This window comes from Vidua chalybeata, chromosome 7, assembly GCF_026979565.1.
Source record: "Vidua chalybeata isolate OUT-0048 chromosome 7, bVidCha1 merged haplotype, whole genome shotgun sequence".
Taxonomy (NCBI): Eukaryota; Metazoa; Chordata; class Aves; order Passeriformes; family Viduidae; genus Vidua; species Vidua chalybeata.
In genome coordinates, this window is record NC_071536.1 from 28,689,797 (window position 1) to 28,703,795 (window position 13,999).

Below are 13,999 nucleotides of genomic sequence, written 5' to 3' on the forward strand. Positions count from 1 at the left end.
AGACTGTTTTGGTCCAAATATATGGGCTAAACTAGCTTTGGGTGAGTTGAGCTGCAAAAAAACATTTCAGTTACTGAGTTTGACTGTTTGGCAGTAATGGTATTGCTGCTGAAGCACACACAACTAAAAAAACCTGGAAAACCAGGCACAATGGTGAAGAAGAGGAAATGCGCCCCTCACTACTAAATTTTTTTAAGTTATTTCTTCCCAGTTTTTTTATTTTCCCAGGACCTACAGAGAAGTCAGGCTCAGAAGAGAGACAGACACTACAGACACATCTTCCACCAGCGAGTCTGTGATACACTGCAGGGTGCCTAGTACAAGAGAGATGCCTCTCAGTAATGTGAGGATTGATCAGTGTAAATCAGTCACTATTGTTCTACACCAGCTGTCCCTTCATACAGAAAAGCCCTGAGGGGAGTTAAAGGCATTTTGCAAGCAGTCAGAGGGAAAAAGGTATTTTTGGTGATAGGCAGGAGGCATTTAGATTCCAATTCATTTCTTGCTGTGTTAAATATAAACTATACAAGGCAACAACGATTTAGGGTATGGTTCAAAAAGAGGTAAGATTCCTTTCAGATCTCATTGGGACAGGGGATAGCAGAGGGAGAAGTAAATATCGTGGCCATTAACATTCAAAAGTGAGTTGACTCAGTCCTGGAAATTGCAGCTCTGCCTAAGACCACTGCTTGTGCAGAAGACACCCTTCAGTTTTTTTCCCTTCTACTTAAAGGAAATCAGCATTACATTTCTCTGCCCAGACCCAAATGCTGTTTCAATGAGCAAGCCAATGTTACAATGCCACCCATTTGAAGGGAGCACAATATTTCTCCAATAAGCTTCAGCAGGAGGTTTGGCAGGCAAGGAGCTGTCACAGCATCTCCCCATGAAGTTTGACACGCAGAAGATATGCTCATGTTGCAGCAAGGCACTGCCTCATAGCGTATGGAGTACTGCAAATGGCTTAAACAGAAGGAGAGCTGCTGCAAACCAAAGGGGTTTCTCTCAGGAAAGACTCTAAAGAGCATCACCTGTCACTTCTGTGGCATTCCAGGTGGCAGCCTGGGATCTTAGACATGCGGTATTTTGTCCTGGTCACAGCTGCTAAGGAATTGGCAATGAAGAGGTTTGGTCTCAGCCCCAAGCAAGAGGTCATGCTCTGAAAGCAGATAATTTCTTTGGGAAGGATGAGTTGTGAGCAGTCACCCCTTGCACAGAAACAGCCATAGAGGGGACACTCATGACCAGGCTCCTGAAAAGCAGCTTTGGAAATGGGGCCAAGAGCTGGCTAAACATGACAGATAATCTCCTCTCTTGACTCTGTCCCTACCATAACCAGCCCCAATCCTTGCCAAGGGGGAAGGCACATAGCACAGAGTTACACTATCTCTAAAAGAAAATTATATACAAGGGCAATGCACTAAGTTAATAGTATAAAGTACTCCTCACTTACATAAGCTACAGTCTTAGCCTGAAGATATTATGGTAAAGATTGGTCTGTTCAGAAAAGTTCATCAAAATAAATTGAAGAAAATTATTTAAACCTGTGAGAACACTTCTTTTAACAAGCATGACTTCATTTAGTTTGCATTCCCTCTGGAAGTGAATTAAATTAACTAGGTCCATTTGCATCTAAAATAGACAAGTAAGGTGGTTTCAGCAGTGGACTACAGTTTCTGTATAGTGGGCTTTATATTGTGGTTTAATCAATCCACAGAGTGTTACCTTTCCTAGACATCATTACTTGGACAAACCTTCAGTGTCTTGACACAGCCAGATACTCAATACCTGCATTAGGGAAGAAGGAAAACAAACAAAAACAAAATTGCAGTTTCCTAACTTTCTCTCTTGAGATATGAAAATATTTTCAGGAAAGACTTCTTTAAGTATGTGTTCACAGTCATTTCAACCACAGTGCAAGAGGCATGCACTTTTAAGAGTCCCTGGGGTTCTAAGGAGTACAGTACCTAAGTACAGCTACCCTAACAGCTGAGAGGGGCCAGGCACCACAAAAGATGCACCTGAGAAAGAATGTGTAACCTGCAAGCTTACTGCTTGTACTGCAGTGCTTTCAGAAGGGCCCCACTCAGGAATGAGACCCAGCTGTGCCAGATGTTGTTCAAATGCACTGTTTGTGACAATAGAGAACGGTAGGCTCTGGGTGGGGTGGGAACTAAAGCCAGGTGAGACAAGGAAACTAAGCACCAGTTTCATCTGAGAGCAGCCAGAGAGCTCTAGTCACAGACAGCTCTTCTTTACTGTCTGCTCCTACCCTGGGCTGTGCTTGCTGGTTTGCTTAAGAAAACACCACGAAAACAAACACACTAGAAAGCACATCAGTGCTTTTGTGACCCCCAAGAGAACATACACAAAGGAGGGATTTTTCCAGACGGGTCTGTGACTAGTACCAGCCACAAATGGTTCAGGCTGACTTGGTCTTGTCTTGGTGCAGCAGGATGGCATAGCTGAGCTCTGGAAGTATCCTTCAATCATATCATTTCTGGTTTTGTACCTTTCAAAAGTTATCAGTACATCTGTCATATCAAGGGGATGGCACTTGTTCTAGCACACCAACACAACTAAGAAGATATAAGCCTGAGCTCTAGTCCCTCATTTTCTTGGCTTGTCAACAGCGTTGCAAATTTCTCAGATATGATAGTAAACCCATATGCACAGCATCTATTTGGTGGTGTATTGCTAAAAAGTCCAGAATAGACATGGAGCAAAGAAAAATGCCATACTCAACATCAGTTAAGAAGGCAGGAATGTAATTACCCAGTACAAAAACTGGGCATGATGTCAGAACCCCTTCACAACTAACATGTCCACCTGTATTATATTTAAGTAGATGCCATCAACTTGAACAGAGAAATATCCCCAATACTTTCCATCACAGGGTATCAAAATCCTGTCTTACTAAAAGCAGAGAGGAAAAAAATTGGTTCAGTTCACCTTCAGTTCAGAAATCACTGCAGATTATTTTTTCAACTGACAAATACTTTGCAATTCAGCACTTAAACTTTTTTTTTTTTTATTGAATGGAAGAAATTTTAAAGTGTAGGAGAATTGTTCAGTGGGTACTGTTAATGAACTCAGAAGTCCATCCTGGCCTTAAGATCCAGAGAGTTCACCACTCAACAGCAGTTCCCACACTAGTAACCTACTTCATGTTCAACGGCCTGCAAGACTGCATTTAGCTTTCAGCATGAGTGAGACTGACACTGTGATTACACATTATCCCACCACACTGCACAGCCTCCTCTTTCCTTAGTACTGCAGAGCATTTCTTCCTCTCCCTATGAGATTACAAGTAACCACCTGCCCAGAAAAGAGAAATCCCATTTAAATGGAAACCTCTTCATTAATAACATGTCCTTTGGTCCCCCCATTTGTGTGTATAAATACTCACGTGTTAAAAGCAAGAATACAGAGAGAAAGCTGCCTTTGGGTACCTCCCAGCAAATGGAAGGAGTTTATCACTCAGCAAGCATGTCTGAGGAGCTCTGTCATCTGTGGGCTGACCAGAAAACTACTGTTTTTAGAAATACTGATCTGAGTAGTCCCTTACCACATCACTGGCTCTAAGAATTCAGTTTGCAGAGTGAGAGGGACAGAGGGATCAGTACTTGAAGCATTTAGTCTAGAGCAGGGAATTAAGGGAAGGAGGCAAGGCTTTTTCTGGAAGAGAAGATACAGCCAGGGAACTGTTTGCATCAGCAACATTTTATGACAGATTCTTGCAAGCAATGTCATAGCCTTTTCTTCTGACTATGAAGTGAGACAGAATGTCTTATAAAAGCTGCAAACATATTTGAAGAATAAACAGTTTGCGTAAGTTGCCTCTTTGAGAGATCAATTTCTAATGTCTGGGGGGAAAGAAAGACAAAACACAAATCTTTTTTTATTTCTATTCTCTCTGTGTTGCATCAGCACAGTTCTTTGTTTACTGTCTGCAAAGATGCGCTCTGATACTAGTGGAATGTATATACTGAATTTGAAGAGCAGCCTTAATTCCCAAAACTCAACCTCCCAAAAGCAAAGTTTCCCAGGAAAACACAGGATGATAGCCAAACACGGCAATACCACAAAGACCCAATTCACAGTAAAAAATTTGAAGGGTATTACATGGGTGTGTAAAACTTTTCATGAAAAGAAAAGGCAGTTTAATATTTCATCTGGAAACTCATCACTCAAACTGCAGAAGAAGCAGTCTAGGTAAAGGAATTATAAACAAAATCAGGGCAGGATTGAGGATGCTTTGAAATATACTTCTCTTCTGCTATTTCTCCTGCTATGAAGTAGGAGAAGCCACAAATGATGACTATACAATGCAAACTACAGACAGTCCTGATAACATCTTAAATACACAAATATGATTTGTGTTCCTGATGTCTGGGGAAGGGAATAAAGATACATGGCAATTACATTAGTGACATATAAATATGGAGAAAAAAGAACACAATGATATTTTATTTGCAGAACAAAGCCTGACAAAACAATGAAACATTCTACAGTGAGTGCTGCAACAAAAATCCTGCTAGGCACTAGTGAGGCCAGCCTGGCACCAGAAGCAATACTGTTGGCAGTGCCAATGCTGCCCATTAATTCTTCAACTGTGTGGGGTCCTACCATGTGTAAACACATCATCTTTGTGGTGCAAAACCAACTGTGTCTGCCTGAAGTAGTTCACAAGCTTGTCTACCCACCAGGCTCCTGGTGGGACAGAGCTTCCCAAATGCTCAAGAGCAAGCCTGGAAGCAGAAGGCAGAGCTTTAAAATGTGTTCAGTCCATTTCTCTGAGTGTCAGAACGAGACCATCTCATGCTAAATTCTACTGCAGGTCTGCTGAATGCTGCCATTCCTGTACCTGCCAGTGATGAAACCAACAAGAGTCAGCACCATCACAAAACATCACCGAGAGTGTCACTGGGAGTGGTCCAGTTGCAGGTGTTAAAAAACATTTTGAGTCTTGTCTTGGCCTGACAGCTATTTTATGTGTGACCTTATTAACTGCTAGAAACTTCAAACTTTCTTACGATAAGGTGAGAAGATTTAGGAGTTCAGGAGACAAATATTAAAATTCTTGTCTGTTTCCCACACCCCCTCACATAACTAGATTATCCTTTTTAATATCTTTGGGGTTGTGTTTTTTCATTCACATGAGATTTCCCCCTTGGGTTTTTACCTAGCCTAAGGACTCCATAATAATGAATCAAATTAAGTTTCTGGCAGCATCAGGCTACCTCTCAGGTAAAGACAAAAAAATATTTTTTTTTTTAAGTATCACCAATGTCAAAACAAAAAGAAGAAAGAGTATCCCATGGATGAAAGATATCACAAGTTCAGATCACTAGACTAGACTTCAGAGGGAGGGAAGGAACTAACACCAAGCATATCCCACATCAAAACACAGGACTTGTAAGAGATGAAAAAGTCACAGCAGTTAGACAGGAACTCCACCCATTTCCCAGAAGCTGTAAATCTTCACATTCCTTGCACACACTTTGTCACTGTCCTACCCCTCTGGGCCATAAAAAACCAACATGTAGCACATCATGAAATCATGTAGCAGCTTGAGGGAGGGCTTGAGGGAGACCCTGGTGCACTCCAGCTCCCTCAGCACCACCTCCTCTGGGTACAGATTACCTGTGCAAGGTGTCATGTAAACCCTATACTATAGAGCAGATAGGAGAACAAACCTTGCCCAAGGCTAGTAAAACTAGGAGCTCTGTCTTCTACCTCCTCAAACAAAACACCCACCTGCACAGGGAAAAATAATGAACAAACAAAACAAAAAACAAAACAAACAAAAATAAAAGGAAACCAAAAACAATCCGAGAAGATGGAAAATTTTTTAAAAATAACAGAAAAAATTAAAAATAAGTAAAGTGAGAGAAGAAAAAAAAAAAGAGAGAGACAGAAAGGAAAAGAAGAAAAGACAGGAGCTTTTTAAAGCATGGGTTCTCAGAAGCCACTACCGGCTACAGGGTGGATCACTTCACCAAACGCACAAAATCTGCCGTCAAAATAATTTTGGGTTTTACCTCTCAGTTCTTCAGGTGTTGCTGGGAATTTTTCATTGCATCTTCTACCAGGACAGAAGGAAAATTCTTTTAGTTCTATTAGAAAATGACAGAAATATCCAGTAGTACTAAACTATGACGACCAAACCAGCAATTACCAAAAGACTGTAACTATTCCAAGTACTGCAATGGCTAAAAAGTTAGCGATTGTCCCACTATTCTTAAAAGACGGAGAGGGAGCCATGGTACATGACTGAAAGATTAGCTAATCAGACACAAATTGAATGCATTTGGAGAACAGCCTGGTGCCCAAAGTTCACATTCCAGCTGGGCTGAGTCCCAGTCCTCTTCCACCCCAGACCTTGGCAGCACTGCCCACACAACAGTGGACTCAAAGCAAAAGGGCATTTAGGAAGCACTGGGCCATTCAGGCTCCAGGAGGGCACGACCAGTTCCAGTGAGCCTTTAGCACCAGGATAATCAGCATTTTATTAATCACCATTATTAATCATCTCTATGAGGTTAATCACAAAAGACCACATAAATGAGATGTCCTGCCTTGGACTGGTCTCTGACAGAGAGCAGGTATCAAACTAAGCCATCATGCCCAGGACACCAAAGGACAAGTCAATGACTTCTTTGTAACATTAGGGCAAGGAAATTTATCCCTCCGCCTCCAGTACCTTCATGAATCCCGATGTTGCTCTGAAGTATCTTCACCTCTCCAGAAATAACCAGAACTAGCACACCCTTGCCTTTTCAAGCATGCCATAAAAGTGCCTAGAAGGACAAGTCTTTTTGCTATGCGCCTCGATCACCCTGATCAGGTTTTGTCTTGAATTCACCAAGATCCAAGCCAGCTATAAAAGTGTGATTACTACCACAAGGCTGAGAGAAATTATTCAAATGGATCAGTTTATCAAGACAACAAACCTATTAAGAATCCAGGAACACAGAGAAATTAGACACACAGCACTCTATCACACTAACAGGTTTTGATACTGGTGAACATTACAGTGAAATATTAAACTAATTCATGGTGGGGGGAAGGCGGGTAAAGCAAGGGGGTAGATTAGGAGGTGGCAGGATCATAGGGTAATTTAGGAGATAAGAAAAACAGATACGCCTTTGTAAACCTCAAGCAACGCATGCCCAAGAGATAAAGACAATATTCTTACAAAGGACTAAATTGATACACAATACCTCAGGGATTTACTCAATTACTTCTATTACAGAATTACCCTAGGGAGGCAACTAGCAATGCAACAGTTACTGTATATTTCAAATTGCCATTTTTCCCTCTGAACAGAAGACCAGAAATCAATTTTCACTAACTTCAGTGCAACTTCTGCTCAGGCAGATTCTTCAGTAGTGAGCAGCACTAGAGCTTTTCTTACTGCATGAGAGCCCCACTGATATCAATGTTTATGCAGAGCAGGGCATTAAGCGCTGTTTGAGGCACCCAGTACCTGTCCCATGTGGCTGAGCACCTTAAAAATCCCATCCTATACAAACATTACTCAAATCTATTTTCCAGGTGGACAAAAGTAAAACAGGCAGCACATAACCATAGGAGAGCTGACACACAGATCCATCTGCATTCCAAGTAGTTCATATCTCCTTCTTGATGAATAAAGAAATGCTGCTTGAGGATGATTAAAGCACGATGCAAGGACTTGCTTAACACACTGCTGAGAATGTGTCTCTAAATCAGTCATCACTTACATGTAGTAAGCATGCTGAGGCTGAGATGGAACCTACAGTACTGCTTCTCCTACTGTGTGACTAACTTCTTGTTGAATGCCATTCAAGTTGCCAACTGGAAAGCATCTTTATGAGGTGCTGGGAGATCTCCACAAGATTCAAGTCAATTCACTGTTACAGTAAGAAATTGTTTTTAGCCCTGCTGAAGTGAGTTTATTTATGAAGAGGAGAGAGTCTGGTTCTCATACCAACATCTTCTGAGAAATGGTTAAACTGAAATGCTACACTTTCAAGAGAACCACCCTGCAGGCACAGATCAATCGTTTACCATTAACATGCATTGACAGAGAGCAAGGCCAACACATACACACTTCTCAGAAGTGAAGGATGAGCAGTACTAATGTAACGTTATGATGGAGACATGGAAAAGGGTCGAGCAAGAAGGAGCCCTGAATCAGAGAGACAAACAAAAGACATGTGCTGAGGTAGTTCAGAACTTTGCTATCAGAAATCCTTTGCAGGAGGTTTGCAGTAGTATTTGGGTAGAAAAGAGATGAGTGCATTTCAGTTTCTATTTCAATGACGTTACTGACACAACACCAAGAAAAAGGTATTTATTTTTCGTGGTACCTTAACAGTCACCCAACTCACACTGAGTTAATAAACTACAAAGACTTAACTGCATCCTTGAACAAGGAACCTCAGAAAGTTACAATAAAACAGGTTTGGATGGGAAAACAGGAGTAAATCTAACCTCAGTCCACGGGCTTGTTTGATGTTTGTATACGGCATCCTTATCCCCTACTCCTGGTCCCCCACTCACTCCTACACACAGTTCCCATCCCTTTTTAAATCTGATTCAGAGTCCAATAAACTCACTTGTGAAATTCCCTGTCCCTTAGCCCATAGTCTTACAAAAATGCCAGCGCTTACTCAAGACTATCTGCGCTGAGGGCAGCTGGTCTCCTCACATGACTTCAGTTAAGCATCTGCAACCCACAGGCTGAACCTCTTCCCATGTGCCCATACAAGCCTGTGGGTCAGCTGGGCAGCTCACTCCAATGGGACTGAGAATCAATCTCACTGTTATCTCTGCTGTGAATGCAAGGCAGATTACTGATAAAAAGTACACTTCTTTCTCAGTTAAGTATTAGAAAGCATCATTCACATGGAAAGTAATGTTTACGTGAATTCTAGAGTTCGAGTGTGTTTTCAGAGCCTGAAAGTGCATCAAAGCCAACACACGGAAAAGGCTGGCCTGAAAAGAGATACACTTACACGCAGAGAGAAGACTACACACTTCCATGCAGTGAAACATATTTGTAATCTGTCCCAGGATAACACAAGAACATAAACCTGAAGACAAATACAGTCATCCCCTCCCCAATAAATCCAAAAGCAGTTCCTCTAGAGCTAGCTGATCACAGGAACAAATGAAAAACCCTCTTTTGAGCAGTAAGAATTTGTAGCTGGTGGACCATCACCTATTCACTGTGTTCTGCTTCCAACAGCATGCTGCCTTTGGAAACAAGTAAATTCCCAAACACAGGGTTTCTTTTTTCCCCCCCTCCCTCAGCAGTGGATAACTTTTTAATATAATGCAATCATTAGCACTTTTTTATTCTAATCAAACCTCTATTCAAGAAGTCAATTGCCTCTAGCTGATCAGACTCACAGAGGTACCAACAATACTCATCTTTTTGACAGGGGTGTTTTCTCTTTTGAAAGACAGACTCCTCCAAGTAGCAAAGAGAAGTCAGAGCCTACTTTCCAAATCCAATGACTCCAGAAGAATTATTTTAAAAAGCAGCTCAGTTAAGACCCAACAATGACAATTACTTTTACTCCTGTTGCGTTATGGATTCAGAAACAGTAGACTGCATTAACCCTTCCGTGAAGTCTGACTAGCATAGCCTTGGACCAGAGGGTTCGGGGACAGAAAAATCCAGCAATGATAGGAGAAGACAATTCAGACAAACTCATGCATCCTCAGTTAGGGAATACAATAAGTGCCTTTCCCCCAAAAGGGAAAGAATTTCCTACTACCAAGAATTTCACTCTCGAGAAAGAGGAGTTTTTAACAGGCTCCAGAGCCTTATAAAAGTGCTCAGGAGTCAACACAAGAGTCACCCTGCTTTAAATGTCAGTGGATCATAACGAGAGTGTATGATTTCTCCTGGTTTGGAAACAATTCAGAGAGGATTAAAAGCAAAAACCTCGAACAAAGTAAAACTTGCTTAAGTATTATAGTTTAAAATGCCATGAAAAAGAGAGGAAAGGTGATATACATCCTAACCAGCCTTTCTTCTGTGACTGCTGGATGTAAAGTACCATCTGGTCACAAAGGCACTCACATCCACTCCTGCTCCATAAAACCCAGGCTGATGTGACTGCCAGTGTGAAGTCAGAGAAAACATTTTAACTCACTCTTCTTGACTTATCTGGTCTTCACCCGCCTTTGCCTCTAGTAGTTTGAAGGAGGAAAATAGGGCTTGCGTGCATTAGGGGGGCAGAGCTGAACACAACTGATTTCCACGGCAACGAGATACAGCCCCAGTGCAGAAGGCCTGTTAAAAGCTGTAAGGCAATGTGCTCAGCAGAACAGATTTTTCTATCAGACAGCCAGAGATAGCAGCTCGTGTTCATACACAAACGTGTAAGGAATCTGATGCTTGGCCTTGTACAACCCCACTGAATTCAGCCCGTGCTACACCAGTGTAGACCACAGCAAGATAGAGACTGTGTTAGTAGGAAAAATAAACAATGTGGAGAGATGCTCTGCCTTTGAAGACAAAGTAAAAGTGCTCCTAGGACATTCCTCATTAACTGAACATTTATTGCCAAACCATATGAAAACCCCAGCATTACTATGAAAGTAAAAGCAACTGTGCAATGCACAGATCTGTGCATACTGTACCATCACCTACTGCCCATGCTTCTACCTTTGACAAGTGGACATTCATACACAAGCCAACCTCTTACAAACAACCTGCTATTTGGAACAGGAGGGAGCTGTAATTGTTCCAAATTTTCTACTGAGGGAGTCAATCATTTGGCCTTTGTAATTTAGGCTCCTTCCTACAAAAATACAGTTACCAACATTTTCCAACAGGATATTTTATTCATTTGTTAGTACGCTCTGAACTCTGCTCATAACAGAGTGCTAAATCTTCTAGCTGCAATCATGATGGGATTTGCCTTGCCATGTAAGGATACAGTCTCCAAACACACTGATTTCAACAGGACAAGTCTCCGTTTATAAAGCAAAAAGCACACAGGAGGCTTTGCAAGACCAGAGCCCCAGTGGAGAAGAGCTGAGGCCATTAGCAAACTTTTTCAAGTCAAGCAGAAAAACACCAACTGTCTCACTCACAGTATATGGTCTGCTGGAAATGCACAAAAAGCCATTTATATCAAACATAAGAAGAATATGTCATGTACAGTTTATAAAAGTATCTGTAACAAACTAAGAACAAAGCCAGAAACTCTCCAAGTAGGCTTAACCAGGCAGGAGGGAGAAGAGAGTAATTTCATGGGCTATTTTGTATAGCAAAACAGTGACAGCCTCACCCTGATGAGGTTTTCTTTAAGTCCTACAACTTTTCTTGCGACTGCAATAGGCAGAACTCAAAACAACCCAGAACTAAGACTCAAAGCAGGCACGGAGCACGAGGCTTTATTTTGTATTATGTATTAGGACTGTAAAACAACCAAACACCTGATTTTAATAAACAATCCCTGGTAACACACAGGTATCAGGGCTGACTCTGTGACAGGCTCATCCTTGCTCAGAGTCCTGCACATCAGAGGGATGACAACTGCCTCATAGCTTCAATGCTTTACGTGTGGTAAGCTTAAAGCACGAGTCCCAAGGCTGCTTGCTTCACTTGAAGAGTGGCGCCTTGTACTGCTGTTGTTTATACAGATATGGTAATTAAAAATTGCACTGTAATGCATTTGATAATAGTCTTATTGTTCCCATGAACTGAACTGCTTCAGTTAAACATGATATCACAGCTAAATAACAACCTGCATTTATACTTTTTGTTGTACTTTTTATCCTGCCTGTACAGGAACTCTGGGCTTTTTCACCATAGAGATTTCCAGCACATCTCAGAGCAAAACACTTTCCTGCTAAACTGAAAGCCTACCCCACATTCCTATGGAGCATGCTCTCTCCTAAGATGCCTAAGCTCTGCACTAACACTGAACCTGGAGTGACACACAAGGATAACCTCTACCTTACAAAACCAGCCAGACTTTCTGCACATTTCTCAGTAAAACAGCAGCATGCTTGGATACCGTTCCACAGGTGTGCTTAGCACAGGGCTGTTTACATTAAATACAACTGAAGGGCATTAGCAGGGCTGGCTGACAGTGCTGGAGCAGCCGTCATGGGAACCCAGTAAGACACACTTCTTGTATGTTTAGAGCCTTAACATGGATCAGAGATGAGAGAACACCACAGCAACGAAAAAAAGCAAGATTACAGGCTAGCCACCACACTGCACACCATCCCACCCAGCAGCAGGTAACCTAGGAGTTCAGCTGAAAGTCCTGTCAACCTTCCAGCATCAGGCAGGCCTATGGAAGTCAGACTACCCACTTCCCTTGCCCTTCAATGCTGAGCACACATCCAAATCACTCAGGGCTTGCCTACCTGCTTCAGGAGGAACTTATCCTCCGCGTTGATCTTGAGGGAGACAGCCAGGTGGATGGCGGAGAGCACCACCCCGCTGATGACCGCAGCTCTCATCCGCACCGGCAGCAGCGTGTAGATGCTGTAGATAAAGAAGACGGTCCACCAGATGCCCTCTGAGGCGCTCCTGGGCCACACCAGCAGAACCCCTACCACTTGCACTGCCAGGATCACCAGGATGACAGAGTAGCACGCCAGCCACATGTGGTCCTGGTGGAAGTTGTTGCGGTTGCACACCATGCACAGCACCACCATCAGCACGATGGCCAGGGAGAGCACCACGACATAGGATACCTCATAGCGGCCGTGCGCGGCATGGAAGATCAGCATGACCACACAGACCAGCACCAGCACGGCCATAAGCATGGTGAGGCTGCTCTGGTTTAGCCGAAAGAAGTAGCGCTGATAGAGACGTTCCAGTTTCTCAGACTGGAACTTCTTGGACCTGAAGATTTGCAGCAGGCTACTGCAACAACTGCCCATGGAGAAGGCCGCCTCGGAGTCCCCCTCGTCCCCGTCCTCTTCCTCCAGCTCCTCAATCTTGGCCTTGATGCGTTTCTCGTCCAGCCCCAACTCCACAGAGCGGGGCCGTACCTCCCCCTGCTCCCCCAGCTGCCGGGGGCTGGCATTGTTGGGGGCAGCGGGGGAATCACTGCCGGGCGGGTGGCGGGACCGGTGACGTCGGCTGTCGTCACCGTGCTCCTGCCAGGCGGATTTGGACCTAAAGCTCATCATCCTGCAGCCGCTCTCCCCGCGGTTCCGGGGCTCGTAGTCTTCCTCGCTCCTCCACCTGCTCGACATGCGGGAGGCCTTCTTGCCCGAGGACCTGTTGGGAGGCGGCGGGTAGGAGTAGCCATTGGCCCGGGCCTCCGCCTCGCCCCAGGCCGAGCGGTGCTGCTCGGTGCCTGCCCAGGGCGCGGGACCGCCGAAGCCCGGGGGGCTGACGCTGTTGGACCGGGACATGCCCTGAGGAGCGGGGCCGCGGGCGAGGGGATGACCGCCGGGCAGGCGCAGGGGACGAGCCGCCGGGAGAAAACCCCAAAAAGGCAGCGGAGAAGGAGAAAAAAAAATAGGGAAAAAAAAAAAAAAGAAAAAAATATGAGAAAGAAAAAAGGCAAAACCCGCAAACGTCCCCAAAGTCTCCGGAACGGCCGGGCGTCCCCAGAAGCCGGGGTGTCCCCGGCGGGACGCTCAGGGCAGTGCCATCGCTAGCCCCGGCACTTCGACACTGCCGAGCGCGCTCAGCACCGCGGGGACCGGGATGCCCCCGGCTCACGGCCGCTCGCCCTCAGCCGCGCCGCGGCGGCCGCAGGGGCTCGGGGCGCCGCGGGGGAGCCGCATCGCAGCGCGCCCGCACCGCTCCGGCCCGGCCCCCGCCGCTCGGGGCCGGGCGCAGGGCGGGCGCTTCGCCGCGGGCCGGTCGGCGCGGAGCGGGCGGAGGCTCAGGCTCGCAGGGATGCGGCAGCCGGCGGCGGCGGGAGCATCCCCTGCCCGAGGGGCGCGGCGGGAGGGCTGCCCGGGGCGGACCGGGCTGCGGCGGCGCTCCCGGCTCGCCTCGCCTCCCAGCGGCGGA

General features: G+C 44.9%; 1 protein-coding gene across 1 annotated transcript in view; it reads right to left on the reverse strand.

The window, feature by feature from the left end:
- Positions 1-13,999, reverse strand: part of ADCY5 (adenylate cyclase 5) — a 205,857-nt gene that overhangs the window by 191,600 nt on the left and 258 nt on the right. Inside the window, exon 2 of the mRNA XM_053947976.1 lies at positions 12,388-13,392. Within this exon, the coding sequence (XP_053803951.1) occupies positions 12,388-13,389 (1,002 nt within the window). The 5' untranslated portion in view covers positions 13,390-13,392. The remainder of the gene's footprint in view (positions 1-12,387; positions 13,393-13,999) is intronic.